General features: G+C 37.0%; 2 protein-coding genes across 4 annotated transcripts in view; one reads left to right on the top strand and one right to left on the bottom strand.

The window, feature by feature from the left end:
- Nucleotides 1-23884, top strand: part of GPC5 (glypican 5) — a 1400523-nt gene that overhangs the window by 1326209 nt on the left and 50430 nt on the right. The gene's annotated exons all lie outside the window — the stretch shown is intronic.
- On the bottom strand, nucleotides 7230-8575 carry LOC116551172 (immunoglobulin-binding protein 1-like). 2 transcript variants are annotated; one of them, XM_032277283.1, is made up of 2 exons: nucleotides 8076-8575; nucleotides 7230-7817 (listed from the first exon to the last, which is right to left on the bottom strand). In XM_032277283.1, exons 1-2 carry the CDS (start codon nucleotides 8573-8575, stop codon nucleotides 7553-7555), a joined length of 765 nt encoding a protein of 254 aa, XP_032133174.1. In that variant the 3' UTR covers nucleotides 7230-7552. The 2 variants fall into 2 exon arrangements, with proteins under 2 accessions (XP_032133174.1, XP_032133173.1); XM_032277282.1 differs by having other exon boundaries at nucleotides 7230-8575.

Here is a 23884-nt window from a genome sequence, read left to right on the forward strand (position 1 = left end):
CACATGCCTTTTAAAAATATTACTATGAACATTGCAAAGTTTAGGGGAACTGACAAAATAAATACAGTTCAAAAGCTTTTATGTCCACGTGACCGTGGCATGCAGCATTTTTACTGAGGTATTTGGAAACTGAAGCTAATGATTAATGCTGCAAAGAATTTCCTGGAAGGTAGGCTGGAATAGCCCACATTTTGGACACATTCCCTCAAATTTTAAGTCCTTTAGGAAAATGGAAAAGGAAATGCTGTCAGTTGTTTGTTTAACTTGGCTAGAATTAAGTTAGTTAATATTTTTAAGCAAATAAAAATGATATAATTTTAGAGCCCACCCAAAAGTAGCACTCAATAGAGGAATGTCCTTTTGAATTCATTTTAATCAGTAGTTAAATGTTTTACAAAAATCGTGCTGATTGAAGTCTGTCTCAATAGCATACCACTGACAGTTACACCCTTTCTGCAGATCTCAAAACATAAATTCATCAGTCTCAAAAGGTAGGACCTACTTTCTCGCCTCAAGAAATCAGGCTAGCACAGATGATTCTGTAAAATTTTAATTTTGTAAATTCTCCATATTGGAAATACCATAAACTCCCTTTGGAGCCTAATTCCCTTTGCAACTCAATTCTGTCTTTTGGATGATATCTACTTCTCTCATTGTAGAATTGCTATAGAAATCTCTTGCTCTAGTCTCCTTGAAGTAATTATTTATTAGCTAGTCTTGTATTAATAGCTTCATCTTCACTAATTTTATGTAGCCCTAGACTTTTAACTTTTCCTCAGAGGTTTTATGTTCCATTATTTTGATCATGTTCACTTACTTTATCTGAAAAGAGTGCCAATTCTCTGATTTGTATTTTAAAACGCTAATATCAACATGTCTTAAACTAGTTAGTAGATGATGGGTATTATATGGCACATGCTAAATCATTTATGGTTTCTCTTTACAATGATTTGCTTAGAATCATGGAGATATTACACTTCACTTCTTCCCCCAAAAGTAACCTATTTTGCTGAGAACTTTATGTAACCTAAATCAGTACAAGGCAACTCAAAGACTCTTCTGAATGAGAATGCCAGAGCTGGGTTTTAAAGAGAAAATAAGTTATGGTGTAGATGACTGATCTAAAACTCAGATTCTCCAAACTGAGAAGTCAACTAGTGGTGGGCACAAAGATTTTCTTTAATCCATAGAGATTCTTTGCAGCAATCAGCTAGTAGTATATAGATTACTTATATGAGGCATCCTATAGAACATTTAAGGTAAAACAAAATTCTGTTGTCCTCTAATATTTAGTGCTAAGGTAGACCTCTTCTAGAGGCCTTGGATGACAAAATTGCCATTTATTAAGAGGCAACAAGCGTCGTGGTGATAAACAGCTTTCTGCATCAATATGTCTGAGTTTGAGGAAGAACTCTTTGATTTATTGGTTGTGAGTGAAAAGGTGTCTTACAGGCAGACCTCAGAGATATTGCAGGTTTGATTCTAGAACACAACAATTAAGCAAATATCACAATAAAGTGAGTCGTAAGAACTTTCTAGTTTCCTCATGCATATAAAAATTATATTTACACCGTACTGTAGTCTATTAAATGAGAAAGAGCATGATGTCTAAAAAACAATGTATACACTTTAATTAGAAAATTTTTTTTGTTGCTAAAAAATGCTAACGATAATCTGAGCCCTCAGAGAGTCATCAGCTTTTTCCTGGTGGAGGGTCGTGCCTCCATTGGATGGCAGCTAACTGACAAGAGTGGAAGTTGCTGAAGGGTGGAGTGACTGGGGCAGTTTCTTAAAATGAGACAACAGTGAAGTTTGCCACACCAGTTGATTCTTCCTTTCATGAAATATTTCTCGACAGCATGTCATGCTGTTTCACAACACTTTACCCTCAGTAGAACATCTTTCAAAATTGGCACTGATCCTCTCAAATCTTGCTGCTGCTTTATCAACTACGTTTATGTAATATTCTAAATCTTTTATTATCATTTTAACAAGGTTCACAGTATCTTTCCCAGGAGTAGATTCTGTTTCCAAAAACCACTTTATTTGCTCATCCATATGAAGCAACTCCTCATCTACTCAAGTTTTATCAGGAGACTGAAACATTTCAGCCACATCTTCAGACTCTACTTCTAAGTCTACTTTTATTTTGACCACATCTGTGGTTACTTTCTCCTGAACTGAAGTTCCAAATCCTTGAAAATCATCCCTGAAGGTTGGAATCAACTTTTTCCAAATTCCTGTCAATGTTGACATCTTGACTTTTATCCACGAATCACAAATGTTCTTAATAGCATTTGGAATGGTGAATCCTTTCCAGAAGGTTTTCAATTTACTTTGCCCAGATCCATTAAAGGAATCACTGTGGCAGCTACAGCCTTACAAAATATGTTCCTTAAATAAGAAGACTTGAAAATCAAAATGACTCATGGATCCACAGGCTGCATAATGGATATTGTATTAGCAGGCATGGATACTTTAATCTTCTTGGACATCTTCTTCAGAGCTCTTTGGTGACTACATCAATGGGAAGTAATATTTTGAAAGAGATCTTTTTAAAATATATATTTTTGAGATAGGATCATATCCTGTCACCCAGGCTGCAGTGTGCTGGCATGATCATGGCTAGCTGGGACTACAGGTGCCCACCACCATGCCTGGCTTTTTTTTTTTTTTTTTTGGAGAGATGGGGGTCTCACTTTGTTGCCCATGTTGCTCTCAAACTCCTGGGTTCAAGTGATTCTCCCACCTTGGCCTCCCAAAATGCTGGGAATACAGGAATGAGTCACTGTGCCCAACCAGGATCTTTCTTTCTGAGCAGTAGGTCTTAACAGTCGACTGAAAATATTCAGCAAATCATACTGTAAACAGACATGCTGTCGTACAGCCTTTATTGTTCCACTTTTAAAGCACTGGCAGTAGATTTAGCATAATTGTTAAGGGCCTTAGGATTTTTGGAATGGTAAATGAGCTTTGGCTTTAACTTTGTCACCAGTTGCATTATTTCCCAAGAAGAGAGTCAGCCTGTCCTTTGAAGCTCTGAAGCCAGGCATTGACTTTTCCTCTCTAGCTATTAAAGTCCTAGGTGGCATCTTCTTCCAATAGAAGGCTGTTTTTTCTCCATTGAAAATCTATTGTTTATTGTAACAATGTTCATCACAAATATCTTAGCTTGATCTTGCGGCAGCTTCTCCACCAGCACTTGCACTTTTATGTTATGGAGATGGCTTATTAAATATCATGAACCAATCTCTGCTAGCTTCAAACTTTTCTTCCACAACTTTCTCACTGCTTTCATTCTTCATAAAATAATTGAAAAGCATTAAGGACTTGCTCTGGATTTGGCTTTGGGCTGAGATAATGTCATTGCTTCTATCCAGACCACCCAACCTTTTCTACATCAGCAATAAGACTGTTTCACTTTCTTATCATTATGTGTTCACTGGAGTAGCATTTTCAATTTCCTTCAAGGACTTTTCCTTTCAATTCACAACTTGGCTTACTGGTGCAGGTAGCCTAGATTCTGGGCTATTGTAGCTTTCAACTTGCCTTCCACACTAAGCTGAATCATTTCTAGCTTTTGATTTAAAATGAGAAACGTGCAAACCTTCCTTTCAATAAAGCACCTAGAGGATACTGTAGGGATTTATTAGGCTATTTTCAGTATTGCTGTGTCTCAGAAAATAGGAAGGCCTGAGGAGAGGGAGATAGAGGAATGCCCAGTTGGTGGAGCCGTCAGTGCACATACAACCCTTAATTAAATTCACTGTCATATGTGGGTGCAGTTCATGGTGCTCTAAAACAATTACAACAAGAACATCAAAGACCGCTGAACACAGATCACCATAACAGGTATCATAATAATGAAAAAGTTGGAAATATGGCAAGGATTACTAAAATTTATGCAGACACAGAAGGTGAACACATACTGTTGGGGAATTGGCACTGATAGACTTGCTGGAGGCAAGGCGACCACAAAACTTCAATTAGTAAAATCACACAGTATCTGGGAAGTACATTAAAGTGCAGTGCAATAAAATGTACTGCATTTTGTCCAGTCTCAAGTCTGCTCCTCTGTTCAATAGAGATAATTATAATTCTTCATAAGGTTGGTGTCAAATGAAAAGGCACATGCACAGAACGTATTTAGCCTAACATCTGAAATTTAGCAAGTACCATATAAAGATTTTGCTATTGTGCTTTTATATTTACAATTAATACCATCATTGTTTAACTTTGTGCAATAGTGGAGAACTTGTTTGCCAATAATCCCCATGCCTAAAACCAGAATTTAACAATCCAAGACATTATAGAAATTATTTTACTAAAGAAAACAAAAAAAGGAGAGACGTGTTTAAAAATCAAATTATATATTAGGTTGATGGCCATTTGTGTATCTTGTTCATAATATTAGTTTATGGAGAAGAGTGAATACTTTTTCAGCTATATAATACTTTTTGAAACCTGAGGTAGATTATCAAAATCAAAATTAAAGTCAGCTTTCAAGTTGCCACTGCTTGACTGTGTACTCTCAGTTTGAGGCGAGATTCCTTGCGTTATTCTTCTGGTATTTGTTGGCTTTGTATCATTTTGCCTCCTTGTCAAAATTCAGTGTTGGCTGCAGGAAAGCAACCGGCATTTGTTTCTTCTGGCAAAAAGAAGTGGCAGGGGAGGGACTGGGAATATTGTTTATAGAACAGCTCGGTGTTTGTGAGCATTTTTGATCTTTAGGGTTTTATCCCAATAAAAACCAGAAGGGAAGCTGCCCACAGTACGAATGATTTACTTTATGGTTACATTGGAATAGTAACACAATTTTTAAGAGACACAGTGCAATTGACAAGCTTTCAAGGCTCTGTGACTGACACACCTTTAGATACATTAATATCCAGCACCGGATGGTTCATTTGCCTTTTATTTTTTCCTGAATAAATATGCCAGGAATGAAAATTAAATGTGCAATTGATTTAAAATGTGAAAGCACTGGTCCATGTAAATGTATGCCATGTCAACATATCAACATTATTGATCATTTAAGTTTTTATATAGGGATTGTATGGATTGATTAGTTATAGAATAAATGTGTCACTTAGTTGGCACCGACTCAGGGTCACAGGAAGCAGTCTAACATTTCCAACAGCACATACACTGTTCCACTAAACCATGTATAATCCTTAAAAGGAAAAATAAAATATTTCTAGACATCTGCAGCACAAATTTTATTACAAACATCCCAGTTTTGTACATCTGATATGATTTGTTTCCATAGATTTTTTTAATGCTTTGAAAGATAATTTCTTTTCTCTTTAAGAAACTTAAACACACAAGTGTATGCACATGCACTAAATAGCACAACAGCTTCTTAGTGTGATAGATTCTTTAGTTTCTTTATTTAGAAACTTACAATGTACCCAAGTAATAGCAAAGAGTTCTATGAACAGGTACATATCAATTGCATTTTTCTTGTATTTGATTGTTAGAGTGGTGATCATGATGGTGCTGATGCTAGCACTGGTGGGTTATTTCTAAGTGAATTAATTCCAGCCCCCCATCTGAGTACATGAAGGTTTAATTGTAAAGAGTCTCGAATTGTTAATAAGTATAACAGTCAGATTATGGCTGACTTCATACAAAATAAACAAGACACTGTTTTTCTTGTTTATACAAAATAAGACTTTTTTTCTAAATAACATTTATTTAAAATATTTACCCTGAGATATATACAACAAAATCAACCAATGAGAAAAAATGCAGCTCTAGAACATAAAATATCTCTCATGTTACTTGATACTTAATTTGGGGCATTTTCCATCTTTTTACATTTGACAAAATTTTGACACTTTATTTTTTAAAGTTTTTCTTTTAGCTAATTTTCATTTTGGCACTAAAATCAACATCAGTTCCCCCAAATACTTGCTCTTGAAATTATCTATTTAACTCCAGTATTACTTAAAGAGGCTTAAATGAGACCATGTTTTACTTGCAGCCAGCCAGTACATTTTCCTAAGGAAGGACAAGATACTAGAATTTCAGTATTCTCCCCTATGCATTCCTCTTTCTATTATGATCATACATTACTAATTCCCCAAATATCAAATCCAGAGGTAGACCACATGAGTTTGGGGATGAGTTTTGCTAACACTTTTCCCCCCACCCCAGAAAAATCATTTTGCTTCATTTTGCCTCAGTTCCCTGACCTATGAAATGTTCAGAAGAATGAACAGTTACTCTCCATTAAATTATTACATATGAAAGAAGAAAATAATTTGTAGCTGTGGTCATACAGCATAACTAGTATTCTGCTGATGAAAACCATATTTTTGTTTTGAATATAACTGAGTTTGATAAGCTTTCCATAATTCAGTGTAGATACTAAAAAGGCAGTGAGCCCGGCCATAGGCATGGTTCCAACATATTGGAATGGTTCTTCAAAATAAGCTTGTGCTTCACAAAGCATGCTCACAAGTAGCATATGACTTCACAATTCAGTGACGGGGGGAGGGTGGATTTTGTTATAGCTGTGGTACACTTGTCAGAAATTATAGATTAAGTGATTTGTCCAGGGTAATAAGACTCAGAGCCTGGACTCAGACCCAGGTCCTCCACCTCTAAAAGCAAGATGTATCATAGTACACCTCCACGTGCAGAGGACCTGTTCCATGCAGATTCACACATTACTTACATGTGATTTTTAAAATTTGTAATTGTTTTATTTTTTTGAAGTCAACCTAAAATATTCCTATTTATTTTAATCATTTTAAGTAATTATACATTTTTGTGTATATGAAAGTTCACCATTATATAGTAGTTTAATACTTAAAATATAACAAACTTTATTTTCGTTAAAGATGACAAGTCCTTGAAAAGCTTGCAAAGTGACTGTGTGTGTCACTCTGTAATGCAGTCTAACACTGATAGAATTAATTTCCCCTATATATTATATTTGCATACAGAAAAATATTCTGCAACACTTATTTAATAAAGGAATTCTTTTTGACTATAAAAGAAATTTCATTTATACTGGTACCACATAATGAAAGCCCCCTTCTACCTTAATAAGGCCCTCAAATAAACTCTCATTAATTAAATTATCCTTGGATTTATAAGTATAGAGGTTAATGAAAAATCCTTATACTTGTAAAATCAAAGATAATACTACTAGGTAATCACAAAGTTGTGTGTTTTCTAATCACTTCTTTTTTTTTCTTTTTTTTTTCTGCACAGACTCATGTAATAGGACTTTTATTTTTTCAGAGAATTCAGACAGCCATTGATTATACAGCGCCATTTCTCAGCACTCTTTTCTTTCTACTTAAGAAATTAGAATACAACATCATGAGGATGATGATGCCAAAACAAGACTGCTGGTTCATATCACCGAGGATACAAATACACACTTAATCACTTGACACTTTATTGAATGCAAAGCAAGATTTAGCATCTTTGCCTTTGTTGTACATAGCTAAAGCGTGAGCCCAGGGAGGGGAGGACTGCATGATTTTTCTTGGTGGGGGAGGTGTGCACCCTGCAGTCCTGTGGTGTTGTGGGAAGATCAGCCCATGTTCTGTCGGTTGCCATAGCCCCTAGGATGGGTGTCCTTCCAGTCATCCCACTCCCGAGCTCTGTACAGTGTTTGCTCATCATCGTCTTCCTCCTTTTTTTCTTGATTTTCCTGTTGCTGGGCTGCTTTTCTGAATTCTTCTTCTGGTGTTTCTTTGGCTATTCCCTGATCTGGTAATGCTCCATATTTCTGATGTTGCTCATACCAGTCACTCACCGTCATAGTTGCCAGACTTGGATAACCAGCTCCAAATACTCTGGCTTGGGCCGTGTTCCGAGTGAGAACGAAGGGTTTCATTGGAGGCCTCTCCAGGCGAGATGCGTTAGAAGTTGATGCCTCTCTTGAAGAGTCTCTTTCTCTCAGGATCTTTATCTCCTGGTCAATGCTCTCAATCTCTTCTAAGCTGATATCAATCCACCGCTGAAGGTGAAGAAGATAATATTCACGAACACGCTCGTCATCTGCTTGACCCCTTTCCACAGCAGATCTCATTGTAGACAACCTATGCTCCAACTCCTTCTTGTGCTTGTATCTCTCTATCTTAGCCTGTCTTTGAGAAGCCATAGCAGCGAGGCTACGGTAAGCCGTGGAGGAATCAGCAGTGTGATTTTCAGCTGAGTCATCCTTGGTTTGGGGCAGCTCGAACTCTGCCACATGATGGCAACGGCACTCGGTTAAGTAGTTTATAAAGTGTTCTCGGGCCCGCTGCAAATGATCTAGACGCTGGCTGGGGCTGACTTGTTTCCTGGTGAGGGCTCCTTGAAACGCTGGCACCAACAGATACTTGAGGTCGGCGGAAGCAATCTCTTCCAAATCTTCGTTTTGGCTGAACAGGTCGAGCTGCTTTAACATTTCCGCAGCCTTCTCCAGGAGGTCCAGGCCCTGGCACACCTTCTCCTGGACTATCCGGGAGCCGGTGGGGTCAGTCGCTGCTTCTACTTCATCCAGCAGCTGTTCGCTGGTTTCGAAGAGCTCTGGGAGCCGCGGCAGCAGCGACTCGCCGTCAGCGGCCATCTTGAGGGGAGAGAAGGCGGAAATCGTCATTCTGCTCGTCACTTTCGTAAGCAGCTGACACGAACCGTGAATTCCGTCTTCAGTTATTAGAAAAGGATTAGTCCCATAGACCTCTCTAGGTAAAGCACAGGGTTGTCAAGAATGATCTGTGTAAATGAACCAGCTTAACATAAAAACTATTTCGCAGTGTAAACGTTGATTTTAGTTTCTTAATTTATTAAAAAGAAAACTACCAGGAAAATACTTTTTCCCTGTGGTAAAATATATGTAAAATTAACCGCTTTCACCATTTTCCATTTTAAGTGTACAATTTAATGGCATTAATTATATATACACTGTTGTATCACCATCACCACTCTCTAGTTTCAAACCATTTTCTATTACCCCAAATAAGAACTTTGTAATAAACAATAACTCCCCGTTCACCCCTCCTTCTACCCCCAGAAACCTTGAAGCTACTTTTGATTTCTATGCATTTGCCTATTTTAGATACTTCATATAAGTGGAATCATACACAACCTTTTTGTGTCTTCTTTATGTCTCCTAGCATAATTTTTTTTGTTAGTTATTTTTGAGATGGAGTCTTGCCTTGTTGCCCAGGCTGGAGTGCAGTGGTGCGATCTTGGCTCACTGCAACCTCTCCTTCTGGGTTCAAGTGATTCTCCTGCCTCAGCCTCCAGAGTAGCTGAGATTACAGGCATCTGCCACCATACCCAGCTAATTTTTTGTATTTTTAGTAGAGATGGATTTCACTATGTTGGCCAGGCTGGTCTTGACCAAGCCTCAGGTGAACCACCCACCTCCCAAAGTGCTGGGATTACAACCGTGAGCCACCACGCCTGGCCAGCATGTTTTTAAGGTTCATCCATGTATTAGAATTTCATTCCTTCTTACAGCTGAATAATATTCCATCACATGAATATACACATTTTGTTTATCCACTCATCTGTTGATGGAGATTTGGATTGTTTCCAAATTTTGGGCTGTTGTAAATAGTGATGCAATGAACACTGGTATACAAGTATTTTGTCTCATTTCTTTGGGGTTTATACCTACAAGTGTGATTGTTGAAATTGTTGGGTCATATAGTAATTCCATCGTTCGCTTTCTAGAGCTGTTGCACTATTTTACAGTCCCAGGAGCAATATACACATATTCCACCATTTTAATAGTATTTCATTGTGGTTTTTTATTTGGTGTCCCTAATGAATAATAATGTTGAGGATCTTTGTAAGGTGCTTATTAGCCATTTATATTTCTTTGGAAAAATAATATTCAAGTCCTTTGACAACATTTTAATTGGGCTGTTCGGTTGATGTTGAGTTGTAGCTATTCTTTATACATTCTGCATATTAAAACATCAGATATTAGATTTACAATATTTTCTTCCATTCCATGGGTTGTCTTTTTAGTTTCTTAATAATGTCTTTGATGCACAGACCTTTTTAATTTTAATAAATTTTAATTATTTTTCTGTGCCTTTAATATCATATTTAAGAATTTATTACCAAACTCAGATTCAAGAAGATATGCCCCTATATTTTTTTCTAAGATATTTATAGTTTTAGCTCTTATATTTAAGTCATTGATCCATTTTGAGATGTTTTTTGTTTATGGTGTGAGGTAGAAGGCCAACATCATACTTTTGAGTATGGAAATTTAGTGTCTCCAGCACTGTCGTCTGTAGAATATAGTTCTTTTTTTCATTAAAGGGACTAAGCATTCTTGTCAATAGTCAATTAACCATAAGTGTGAGGGTTTATGTCTGGACTCAATTGTATTACATTAGTCTGTATACCTAGCATATGCCAATATCACACTGTTTTAATTATTTTAGCTTTGTAATATGCTTTGCAGTGAGGAAGTGTGAGTTCTCCAATTTTGTTCCCCTTTTTCAAAATCATTTTGGCCATTTGTGGCCCCATCTGAATGTGAGGATAAGATTTTCTATTTCTTCAAAAATCAAAAAAGGGTTTTAGAATTTTGACAGGGAGGGCATTGAACCTATAGATCACTTTGAGTAGTTGTAACATCTTAGCAGTAAGGATCACAGGTTTTCTTTTAACTTGTATATATCTTCTTTAATTTTAGCAAGTATTTGTAGTTTTTAGTATTTGTAGTGTTTCACCTCCTTGGTTAAACTTTTTAAAAAAATATTTTGTTCTTTGTGACGCTATTTTCAATAGAATTGCTTTCATACAATTCATTCAATGTAGGAAGGCACAGAATAGAACAAAGAAAAAATTCACATGATCATCTCAAATAACACAGAAAACGCATTTTCCAAACTAAACATCCTTTTATGATAAGTAAAAACTAAAACTAAAAAGTAGAAATAGAAAGGAATTTCTTGAATATGAAAGAGGGCATTTATGAATAGCCCACAGCTAACATCATACTCAATGGTGTGAGGTTGAAAGCTTACTTTGAAAGATCAAGAGAAAGATGATGATGCTCACTGTCTTATGCTGGAAGTTCTATCTAGGGCAACTAGACAAGAAAAAGAAATAAAATTTATCCAAAGACAAGAGGCAAAAGTAAAACTCTATTTTCAGATGACATAATCCTATGCATACAAAGTCCTAAGGATCCACAAGAAATCTACTAGAGCTAAAAAATGAATTCAGCAGTGTTAGCGTACAAGATCAACATACAAAAATCCATTATGTTTCTATACATTTATAATGAATGCCAAGAGAAGAAAATTAAGATTTTTATTTTTTTTGCAAGATTTGTTTTATATCCTCAATTTTGAATAGTTTCAATTTTTTCCAAGATTCATAGTCTCAGAACATCTGCAAATAATTTATTTTAGATTTTCCTAATCAGTGCTAAGTTATCTTCTTTTTAAAAAATTATACTTTAAGTTCTGGGGTACATGTGCAGAATGTGCTGGTTTGTTACATAGGTATAAACGTGCCATTGTGGTTTGCTGCATCCATCCCCCAGTCATCTACATTAGGTATTTCTCCTAAAGCTATCTCTCCCCAATGCCCCTACCTTGGGCTATCCCTCCCCTACCCCCACAACCCCCTGACGGGCCCAATGTGTGATGTTTCCTTCCCTGTGTCCATATATTTTCATTGTTCAACATCCACTTATGAATGAGAATATGCGGTGTTTAGTTTTCTGTTCTTGTATCAGTTTGCTGAGAATGATGGTTTCCAGCTTCATCCATGTCCCTGCAAAGGGCATGAACTCATCCTTTTATATGGCTGCCTAGTATTCCATGGTGCATATGTGTCACATTTTCTTTATCCAGTCTATCATTGATGGGCATTTGGGTTGGTTCCAAGTCTTTACTATGGCAAACAGTGCTGCGATAAACATATGTGTGCCTGTGTCTATATAATAGAATGATTTACATAATCCTTTGGGTAAATACTCAGTAATGGGATTACTGGGTCAAATGGAATTTCTAGTTCCAGATCCTTGAGGAATTGCCACACTATCTTCCACAATGCTTGAAGTAATTTATACTCCCACCAACAGTGTAAAAGCATTCCTATTTCTCCATATCCCCTCCAGCATCTGTTATTTTCTGATTTTTTAATGATCACCATTTTAACTGGTGTGAGATGGTATCTCAATGTGACTCTGATTTGCATTTCTCTAATGACCAGTGATGATGAGCTCCTTCTCATATATTTGTTAGCTGCATAAATGTCTTCTTTTGCAAAGCATCTGTTCATATCCTTAGCCCACTTTTTGATGGGGTTTTTTCTTGTAAATTTGTTTTAGTTATTTGTAGATTCAGGATATGAGCCCTTTGTCAGATGGGTAGATTGCAAAAATTTTTTCCATTATATTGGTTGCCAGTTCACTCTAATGATTGTTTCTTTTGCTGTGCAGAAGCTCTTGTTTAATTAGATCCCATTTGTCTATTTTGGCTTTTGTTGCCATTGCTTTTCGTGTTTTAGTCATGAAGTCCTTGCCCATGCCTATGTCCTGAATGGTATTGCCTAGGTTTTCTTTGGGTTTTTATGGTGTTAGGTCTTATGTTTAAATGTTTAATCCATCTAGAGTTAATTTTTGTATAAGGTGTATGGAAGGGATCCATTTTCAGCTTTCTGCATATGGCTGGTCAGTTTTACCAACAGCATTTATTAAATAGGGAATCCTTTCCCCAGTGCTTGTTTTTGTCAGGTTTGTCAATGATCAGATGGTTGTAGATGTGTGGCATTATTTCTGAGGCCTTTATACTGTTCCATTGGTCTATATCTCTGTTTTGGTACCAGTACCATGCTGTTTTGATTACTGTAACCTTGTAGTATGGCTTGAAGTCAGGTAGTGTGATGCCTCCAGATTTGTTTTTTTTGTTTTTTTGTTTTGTTTTTTTTTTTTTTTGCTTAGAATTGTCTTGGCTATGTGGGCTCTCTTTTGGTTTCATATGAAGTTTAAAGTGGTTTTTTTCCAATTCTATGAAGAAGGTCAGTGTAGCTTGATGGGTTTGTATTGATTCTATAAATTACTTTGGGCAGTAAGGCCATTTTCATGACATTGTTTCTTCCTAACCATGAGCATGGAATGTTTTTCCACCTGTTTGTGTCCTCTCTTGTTTCCTTGAGCAGTGGTTTGTAGTTCTCCTTGAAAAGGTCCTTCACATCCCTTGTTAGTTGTATTCCTAGGTATTTCATTCTCTTTGTAACAATTGTGAATGGGAGTTCATTCATGGTTTGGCTCTCTGTTTGTCTGTTATTGGTGTATAGGAATTCTTGTGATTTTTGCACATTGATTTTGCATCCTGAGACTTTGCTGAAATTGCTTACCATCTTAAGGAGATTTTGGGCTGAGACGATGGGGTCTTCTAAATATACAATCATGTCATCTGCAAATACAGACAATTTGACTTCCTCTTTTCTTAACTGAATAACCTTTCTTTCTTTTTCTTGCCTGATTGCCCTGGTCAGAACTTCTAATACTATGTTGAGTAGGAGTGGTGAGAGAGGGCATCCTTGTCTTATGCCATTTTTCAAAGAGAATGCTTCCAGTCTTCCAGTTTTTGCCCATTCTGTATGATATTGGCTGTGGGTTTATCATAAATAGCTCTCATTATTTTCAGATACATTCCATCAACACCAAGTTTATTGAGAGTTTTTAGCATGAAGCACTGTTGAAATTTGTAGAAGGCCTTCCCTGCATCTATTGAGAAAATCATGTTGTTTTTGTCTTTGGTTCTGTTTATGTGGTGGATTACGTTTATAGGCTTGCATATGTTGAATTTCCTATGAAAACTGCTGGTAATTTTAAGTCAGGCCACTGAGGATAAATCAAAATAATTTTGTAAACTTTGTTTAGTTCTGATTGATTATGGTTAGACACAATTCATAATAAATAATACATTTTAAATAAAAAACATTGTTCTTGCTTGAAAGTTCTAAACCTCATTGCCCTACAAAATTTGTCCAGGTGATCATCTCTTATTTAGCATTCCCACTGCTTCTACTCCTGCCCTTCCCCACCATAGTTCCAAACTAATTTTATGCCAATATGTGTGTTAGATTTATTTTTAGGAATCCTTCAACATGAAAGCAAATAATAAATTCAGTTAACAAACTGACAGGTATGTCTTTCTTTGGGGATATTAAAGATGCAAAGATGATGCAATACTTTTAATCAAAACTTTTTTGTCAGTGTTTTATATAGGCAATAGTATTCCTTATCAAAATATTAAAATTTATCAAAAATGTACAATTTATCCACATTGAAAATTGCAAAGCATTGCTGAGAGTAAACAAAGACCTAAATAAGTGGAGAGATATACCATGCTCATGCTCTAAACGATTCAATATTGTTAAAAAGTTAATCTGTCCTAAATTAATCTGTACATTCAATGGAATTCAAATCATTATCCCTTCAGACTTTAGTAGAAATTAACAAGCAGATTCTAAAATTAATAAAGAAATGCAAAGGATCTAGAATAGCCAAAACAAAATGCAAAAATAATTCACTTGGAGAAGTTGCACTACCTGACTTTGTGAAAGAGACAGCCATTAAGATGATTGTGTGGTACTGTTATCAAGATAGACATATAGATTAAAGGAACAGAGTTAAGTGCACAGAACCTGTATTTATACGGTCAGTTGATTTCTAATGAAGGAACAAAGGGAATTTAGTGAATAAAAATGTATTTTTGACAAATGGTACTGAAACAATTAGATATAGATATAAACTGTAATCCATATGTTGAATTATGGGCAAAAATTAACTCAAAATCTACCATATGCCTAAATATAAAACCAAAAACTACAAAACTCCCAGAGGAAAACAGGACAAAATCTTTGTGACCTTGGGTAAGGCAAAGACTTCTCAGATATGACCAAAAAAAAAAAAAAACTTCATCAAAATTAAGAAATTTTGTCTTTGAAGGACAGACCAAGATGTTGAAACTACTCTTGATGGTGGTGATATATCATGTGGCATACATATAAAAACTATACGTTATCAAATTTTACACTTAAACCTGTACATTTAAATGTGATTTGATCGATGAATTTCTCTAATTGTGCACTTTAAATAAATACATTTTAAATATGCCAAATATACATGTCTTTAAACCTATTTCCCATCTTCCCAAATCACAAGTCACATTTTGGAAAAAAGTTATTAAAAATAAGAAAAAATTTTATATGTTAGAAAGCTTAAATACATTCAACATATTTATTTAACACCCATGATATACTAGATGTGCTTCTAGGTTATAGGGATGCATCAGTGAACAAAATAATGTTTTCCTCTATGGAGCTTAACTCTGATAGGCTAGATTGACAATAAAGAAAGAACAATATATAATACAATGCTAGGTAGCATTAAGTGTTGTTATGAAAGCAACAGCTCAAGGAGGTAAGGTGATGGGAATGAGATGGCTATATTTTAGGGAGAGAGATCAAAGAAAGACTCCATGAAGAGAGGCTGTTTCAGTAGAGATAACCAATGCAGTTCCCAATTCATTGGAGTAGAGCTCACAGAAGAAGACATAGAGGAGAGCCTTCCAGGCAGAAGAATCCCCAAATACAAAATCCTGAGGCAAGAAAAAGTTTTTTTTGTGTTAGAAGAAGAGCAAGGGGTCAGTGTGCATGAAGCAAGTAATCAGAGGAGAAAGTTGTTTGTTAGGAGAAGATCAGGGCAGAGAAATAGTTATAGCCTGATTACACAGGCTTCACAACTTTGATTTTTTTTTCTACATATGATCTGACACCACTGGAATACTATAAGCAGGAAAGTTACAGGAGTTATAGTTGTATGTATTGAAAAATGGTCTGGCAGGAGTGTTCAGAACAGACTATACAAGGACAGTAGAAGCCAAAGGTGGTGGCCAGGACTCCGGTGGCTGTACAAGGGGTGGGGATGTCAGAGGAGTAGTGTTGACTGGCGGATAGCAGAAGGCAGAGCCAATACAATACACTGGCGGATTGAATGTGAAATATGAGAAAAGGTAAAGGATCACTTCAAGGCTTGGAATTGAGACACTATTGAGTTGAGGTGCCATTTTCTGAAATGATAATACAGAGAAAAAACAGTTTTGGAGATGGAAATCAAGAATTTTTGGCTCTGTACCTGTCAAGTTTGAGATAATTGTTAAACATCCATTTGGAGATGTTAAATAAAGAGTGGGAAATAAAACCCTGGGGTTCTGGGGAAAGATCAAAGCTGTAAATATAGTTTCAGAGTCATGAGCCCATGAAGGGTAGTTAAAGCCACAGGACCAGATGAGTTCAACATTAATGAAAGTTGATAGAGAAGGCCAAAGACTAGATTCTGAATTGCATCTAAATGGCTCACATTGAAGAGGACTCCATTTTCTCAATGTGTCTGTTATACAGAATTTTCATTCTATTTCACTTCATTATGACATAGCCATAAAAGTAAAGTGACAATTTTAAGGGCTATTTGATAGGTCATGGAACTTGACCATCTAACAAACAAATTCTAGGTCTGTTGGTAACTAGATCCATAGTCTTGAGCTATGTTATTTCCCTCATTGGGTTTCAGTTTCATTGTCTATATATTACAATGATGGATATTATTGGCTGTTTGAGCAGTAGGAACACAAGAAAACAGGAAAACCAGCACTAATGGATTTTGAGATTTGTTAGTTGCCTGGTGGGAAAGTTAGTTACTCATTTTAGAAAGATTTAGCTACCTTGAGCATGGCCTGCGTGACCTGTCATGATCTGAGAATCTTTTGCAACCGTTCCTGAATAGCACTGGCTTCTTCATTTTCAGCTTGCACTTCACTTCACTGTATTGTTCTATAACTTGGTCAGTGATGGCTTGGTTTCAAACACTAGAAACTCTCTGAAAGTACTTGAAAAGAAAACAATATATATTGGGAGTTCCAGGGTATCTTGCAGAACTCAGGGCACAAAGTGCTTCCGGTTCTTCTGAGGGACAGAACCAAGAAATGGAAGGCCTTTATTCTAATCCTGGTTTCCTCTTCTCTAATTACACATAGTCTGTCCTGACTCTGCCAACATGGTGCCTTGAATCTGTGACATACGTAAACTCCATGTCCAGTTTCTACAGATAATTGACACTTTCTCTATATGTTCCAATTTCATATTCCTGGGCAAGAGACCTGGATTCAATCAACCTACCCTCTATAGTGATGTTCTCTCAATCAGTTGCTCACTCCTGGTATAGATACCTATAACCATAAAGGGGTGGGTTCATGTAGTACCCGCTTAAACGATTCTGATCTTAAGGTTAGAAGCTTAAGGTTGGAAGAACAAAGCTATCCCCAAAGAGATCCAATATAGAAAATAAAAATAAAAAATTACTGGTTCTAAGTTCTCATATTTAATTATTCAGACCCATTCTCCTACCCCTACCATTTCCCACACATACACAAACTTTCAAATGCTATTACAATGAAGGAGGAAATATGAATATGTGGTTCTGCAGCAGGAAAAAAGTAATATAAATCTATAATTTCAATTGCCTAGATGCTAAAACCTCAATATCCTTTCAAATAATTTGGTTTGGCTACATATTTGTTTTGATTTTTTAAGTCCTTCATCAATACTACATGTTATTATGACATTAAGACTTAATAAAGTATAGCTTTTTTAACATAGCCTTCTGAGTTTTAAGGCTGTTTCTATAAGATGCCTACTCAATTAATTAAAATATCAGTATCAATCAAACTATTTGGATTACTATACAGAATTTCTTGACTATACTTAATCTTTGAAAAATTAATCAGAATTATCTTAGGTATCCAATTTCAGAAACTCTTCTAATATTCATAGATGCTTCTTTGGAAATTGTATTTTCTAAGGCAACATATTTATTTCTTCTTGGGATCTTGTAAAGTCATAAAAAAGTATACCGTTTCACTAAAGGTCTGAGAAACAGGGCTAAAACTGACTCCAAAAAAGCAAACAGTTTTAGTGTATTTTCTGTCCACTTAAGTCTTCCAAACCACATTAATCATATGTCACTCAGAAGAGCAAGGTTTTAATGAAAAAGAGTATTTTGGGCTTTTTAATTTGTCTCTTAAATATCCTGAAGAAAAAAGAGGGATTGCTGGCAAGATGGCCTAATAGGAACTGCTCTGGTTGGCAGCTCCAGCAAGACTGAGGCAGAGGTGGGTGATTTCTCCCTTTCCAACTGAGGTACCCAGTTCATCTCACTGGGACTGGTTGGACAGTGGGTGCTGTCCATGGAAGGGGAGCCAAAGCAGGGTGTGGCATCGCCTCACCAGGAAAGCACAAGGGAGAGCTTTCCCTCCCAGCCAAGGAAAGCCGTTAGAGACCATGTGATGCGCTCTGGTCCAGATAGGGCACTTTTCCCATGGTCTTTGCAACCCACACACCAGGAGATTCTCTCTGGTGCCAGTTTCAAGCACAAAACTGGGCGTCCATTTGGGCAGACACTAAGCTAGCCACAGGAGCTTTTTTATCCACACCCCAGTGGCACCTGGAATGCCAGTGAGAGAGAATCGTTCACTCTCCTGGAAAGGGGGCTGAAGCCTGGGAGCCAAGTGGTCTGGCTTGGTGGGTCCCACCTCCATGGAGCCCAGCAAGCTGAGATCCACTGGCTTGAAATTGCTACTATCACAGCAGCCTGAGCTTGACCTGGGACACTGGAGCTTGGCGGGGGGAGGGGCGGCCGCCATTGCTAAGCCTTTAGTAGGCAGTTTTACCCTCAGTGTAAACAACGCCCCTGGAAGTTTAAACTGGGCAAAGCCCACCGCAGCTCAACAAGGCTACTGTGGCCGGAATGTCTCTCCTCTCTGGGCAAAGCAACTCTTAAAAAAAAAGGCAGAAGCCCCAGTCAGGGACTTACAGATAAAACCTCCATCTCCCTGGGACAGAGCACCTTGGGGAAGGGGTGGCTGTGGGTGCAGCTTCAGCAGACTTAAATGTCCCTGCCTGACAGATCTGAAGAGAGCAGTGGACCTCCTACCACAGTGTTTGAACTCTGATCAGGGACAGACTACCACCTCTTCAAGTGGGTCCCTCACCCCTGTGTATCCTGACTTGGAGACACCTCATACAGGAGACCTCTGGCTGGCATCTGGCAGTTGATCCTCTGGGACAAAGCTTCCAGAGGAAGGAACAGCAGCAGTCTTTGCTGTTCTGCAGCCTCTGCCAGAGATACCCAGGCAAACAGGGTCTGGAGTGGACCTCCAGCAAACTCCAGCAGACCTGCAGAAGAGGGGCCTGACTGTTAGAAGAAGAAAAACTAACAAACAGAAAGGAATACTATTAACATCAACCAAAAGGACGTTGGTACAGAGACCCCATCTGAAGGTCATTGACTTCAAAGAACAAAGGTAGATGATAACTCCACAAGGATGGACAGAAGCCAGCACAAAAAGCTGAAAAGTAAAAAAAAAAAAAAAAAAAAAAGAGTACTTCTTCTCTTCCAAAGGATCTCAACTGCTCGGCAGCAAGGGAACAAAACTGGACAGAGAATGAGTTTGATGAATTGATGGAAGCAGGTTTAAAAAGGTGTGTAATAATAACAAACTCCTCTGAGCTAAAGAAGCATGTTCTAACCCAATGGAAAGAAGCTAACAACCCTGAAAAAAGATTAGATGAATTGCTAACTAGCATAACCAGTTATTCTATTTAGAGATTAGAGAATTTAGAGAAGAACATAAATGACCTGATGTAGCTGAAAAACAGCATGAGAACTTTGGGAAGCACACACGAGTAGCAATAGCCAAATTGATTAAGCAGAAGAAAAGATATCAGAGATTGAAGATCAATTCAATGAAATAAAGCAAGAAGACACGATTAGAAATAAAAGAGTGAAAATAAACAAAGCCTTCAAGAGATATGCAACTATGTGAAAAGACCAAATCTATGTTTGATTGGTGTACCTGAAAGTGACATGGAGAATGAAACCAAACACTCTTCAGGATATCATCCAGGAGAACTTCCCCAACCTAGCAAGGCAGGTCAACATTCAAATTCAGGAAATACAGGGAACACCACAAAGATACTCCTCGAGAAGAGCAACTCCAAGACACATAATCAATCATCAGATATACCAAGGTCGAAATGAAGGAAAAAAAGTTAAGGGCAGCCAGAGAGAAAGGTCAGGTTACCCACAAAGGGAGGCCCATCAGACTAATAGTGGATCTCGCTGCAAAAACCCTACAAAGCAGAAGAGAGTAGGGGCCAATATTCAACATTCTTTGAGAAAAGAATTTTCAATCTAGAATTTCATATTCAGCCAAACTAAGCTTCATCAGTGAAGAAGAAATAAAATCCTTCACAGACAAGGAAATGCTGAGAGATTTTGTCACCACCAGACCTGCCCTACAGGCGCTCCTGAAGGAAACACTAAATATGGAAAGGAACAACCAGTACCAGCCACTGCAAAAATATACCAAATTATAGAGACAATCAATGCTATGAAGACATTACATCAACTAATGGGCAAAATAACCAGCTAGCATCATAATGACAGGACCAAATTCACACATAACAGTATTAACTTTAAATGTAAACAGGCTAAATGCCCCAATTAAAAGATACAGACTGGCAAATGGGATAGAGTCAAGACCCATCAGTGTGATGTATTCAGGGGACCCATCTCACATGCAAAGACATACATAAGCTCAAAATAAGGGGATGAAGGAATATTTACCATGCAAATGGAAAGCAAAAAAAAAAAAAAAAAAAAAAAAAGCAGGGGTTGCAATCCTAGTCTCTGATCAAAACAGACTTTGAACCAACAAAGATCAAAAGAGAATAATAATGGCATTATATAATGATAAAGGGATCAATGCAACAAGAAGAGCTAACTCTACTTAATATATATGCACTCAGTACAGGAGCACCCAGATTCATAAAGCAAGTCTTAGAGATTTGGTTTCCCACAAGTGTAGGAAATCTACAAACAGACTTGGACTCCCACATTATAATAGTGGGAGAATATAACACCCCACTGTCAATATTAGACAGTACAATGAGACAGAAAATCAACAAGGGTATTCAGGACTTGAACTCAACTCTGGACCATGCAGACCTAATGGACATCTACAGAACTCTCCACTCCAAATCAACAGAATATACATTCTTCTCAGCACCATATCACATTTATTCTAAAATTGACCACTAAATTGGAAGTAAAACACTCCTCAGCAAATGCAAAAGAACAAAAATAATAACAAACAGTCTCTCAAATGATAGTGCAATCAAATTAGAAATCAGTATTAAGAAACTCACTCAAAACTGCACAACTATATGGAAACAGATCAACCTGCTCTTGAATGGCTACTGGGCAAATAACAAAATTAAGAGAGGAATAAAGATGTACTTTGAAATCAATGAGAAGAAAGACACAGCATACCAGAATCTCTGGGACACATTTAAAGCAATGTGTAGAGGGAAATGTATAGCGCTAGATACCCACAAGAGAAAGCAGGAAAAATCTAAAATCGACACCCTAACATAACAATTAAAAGAACTAGAGAAGCAAGAGCAAACAAATTCAAAAGCTAGCAGAAGACAAGAAATAACTAAGATCAGATAAGAACTGAAGGAGATAGAGACATGGAAAATCCTTCAAAAAATCAATGAATAAAGGAGCTGTTTTTTTGAAAGGATCAACAAAATAGACCACTAGTCAGACTAATGAAAAAAAGAGAGAAGAATCAAATAGACACAATAAAAAATGATAAAGGGGATGTCACAACCAATCCCACAGAAAAACACATTACCATCAAAGAATACTATAAACAACTCTATGAAAATAAACAAGAAAATCTAGAAGAAATAGATACATTCCTGGACACATATACCCTCCCAAGACTGAACCAGGAAGAAGTCGAATCTCTGAACAGACCAATAACAATTTCTGAAATTGAGGCAGTAACTCATAGCCTACCAACCAAAAGAAGTCTACGACCAGACAGATTCACAGCCAAATTCTACCAAAGGTATACAAAGAGGAGCTGGTACCATTCCTCCTGAAACTATTCCAAACAATAGAAAAAGAGGGACTCCTCCCTCACTCATTTTATGAGGCCAGCATCATCCTGATGCCAAAACATGGCAGAGACACAACAAAAAAAGAAAATTTCAGGCCAATATCCCTGATGAACATTGATGCAAAATCCTCAGTAAAATACTGGCAAACCAAATCCAGCAGCACATCAAAAAACTTATCCACCGCAATCAAGTCAGCTTCATCCCTGGGATGCAAGGCTGGTTCAACATATGCAAATCAATGAACATAATCCGTCACATACATAAACAGAACCAATGACAAAAACCACATGATTATCTCAATAGATGCAGAAAATGCCTTCAACAAAATTAAACAACTCTTCATGCTAAAAACTTTCAATAAACTAGATTTTGATGGAACATATCTCAAAATAGTAACAGCTATTTATGGCAAACCCACAGACAGTATCATATTGAATGGGCAAAGACTGGAAGCATTGCCTTTGAAAACTGGCACAGGACAAGGATGCCCTCTCTCACCACTCCTATTCAACATAGTACCTGAACTTCTGGCCAGGGAAATCAGGTGAGAGAAATAAATAAAGTGTGTTCAATTGGGAAATGAGGAAGTCAAATTGTCTCTGTTTGCAGATGACATGATTGCATATTTAGAAAACACCATTACCTCAGCCCAAAATCTCCTTAAGCTGATAATCAACTTCAGCAAAGTCTCAGGATGCAAAATCAGTGTGCAAAAATCACAAGCATTCCTATACACCAATAACAGACAAACAGAGAGCCAAATCATGAGTGAACTCCCATTTATGAATGCTACAAAGAGAATTTTTAAAGGCTAGAAATACAACTTACAAGGGATGTGAAGGACTGCTTCCAGGAGAACAGAACACTGCTGAAGAACATAAGAGTGAACACAAACAAATGGAAAAACATTCCATGCTCATGGATAGGAAGAATCCATATCATAAAAATGGCCATACTGCCCAAAGTAATTTATGGATTCAATGCTATCACCATCAAGTTACCATTGACTTTCTTCACAGAATTGGAAATACTACTATAAATTTCATGTGGAACCAAAAAAGGGCCCACATAGCTAAGATAATCCTAAGCAAAAAGAACAAAGCTTGTGGCATCACATTACCTGATGTTATGCTACAAGACTATACAGTAACAAAAACATCATGGTACTGGTACCAAAACAGAGATAGAAACCAACTGAACAGAACAGAGGCCTCAGAAATAATGTCACACATCTACAACCATCTGAACTTTGACAAACCTGATAAAAACAAGCAATGGGGAAAGGATTTCTTATTTAATAAATGGTTTTGGGAATGTTGGCTAGCTATATGCAGAAAACTGAAACTAGATCCCTTCCTTGCACCTTTTACAAAAATTAATTCTAGATGGATTAAAGATTTTAACATAAGACCTAAAACCATAAAAGACTGTAGAAGAAAACCTAGGCAATACCATTCAGGACATAGACATGGGCAAGGACTTCATGACTAAAACCCCAAAAGCAATGGCAACAAAAGCCGAAATAGACAAATCAAATCTAGTTAAATGAAAGAGCTTCTGCACAGCAAAAGAAACTATCTTCAGAGTGAACAGGCAGCCTACAGAATGGGATAAAATTTTTTCAATCTATTCATCTGACAAAGGGTTAATATCCAGAATCTACAAAGTACTTAAATTTACAAGAAGAAAAACAACTGACCTCATCAAAAAGTGGGCAAAGGATATGAACAGACACTTCTCAAAAGGAGACATTTATGCAGCCAAGAAACATTTTTAAAAAGTTCATCATCACTAGTCATTAGAGAAATGCAGATCAAAACCACATTGAGATACCATCTGAAGCCAGTTAGAATGGTAA

This window comes from Sapajus apella, unplaced genomic scaffold (assembly GCF_009761245.1).
Source record: "Sapajus apella isolate SASKATOON/1434 unplaced genomic scaffold, GSC_monkey_1.0 scaffold9, whole genome shotgun sequence".
NCBI lineage: Eukaryota > Metazoa > Chordata > Mammalia > Primates > Cebidae > Sapajus > Sapajus apella.

Coding starts and splice junctions, on each gene's coding strand:
- LOC116551172 (XM_032277282.1), bottom strand. CDS start 8,575: ATGGCCGCTGACGGCGAGTCGCTGCTGCCGCGGCTCCCAGAGCTCTTC.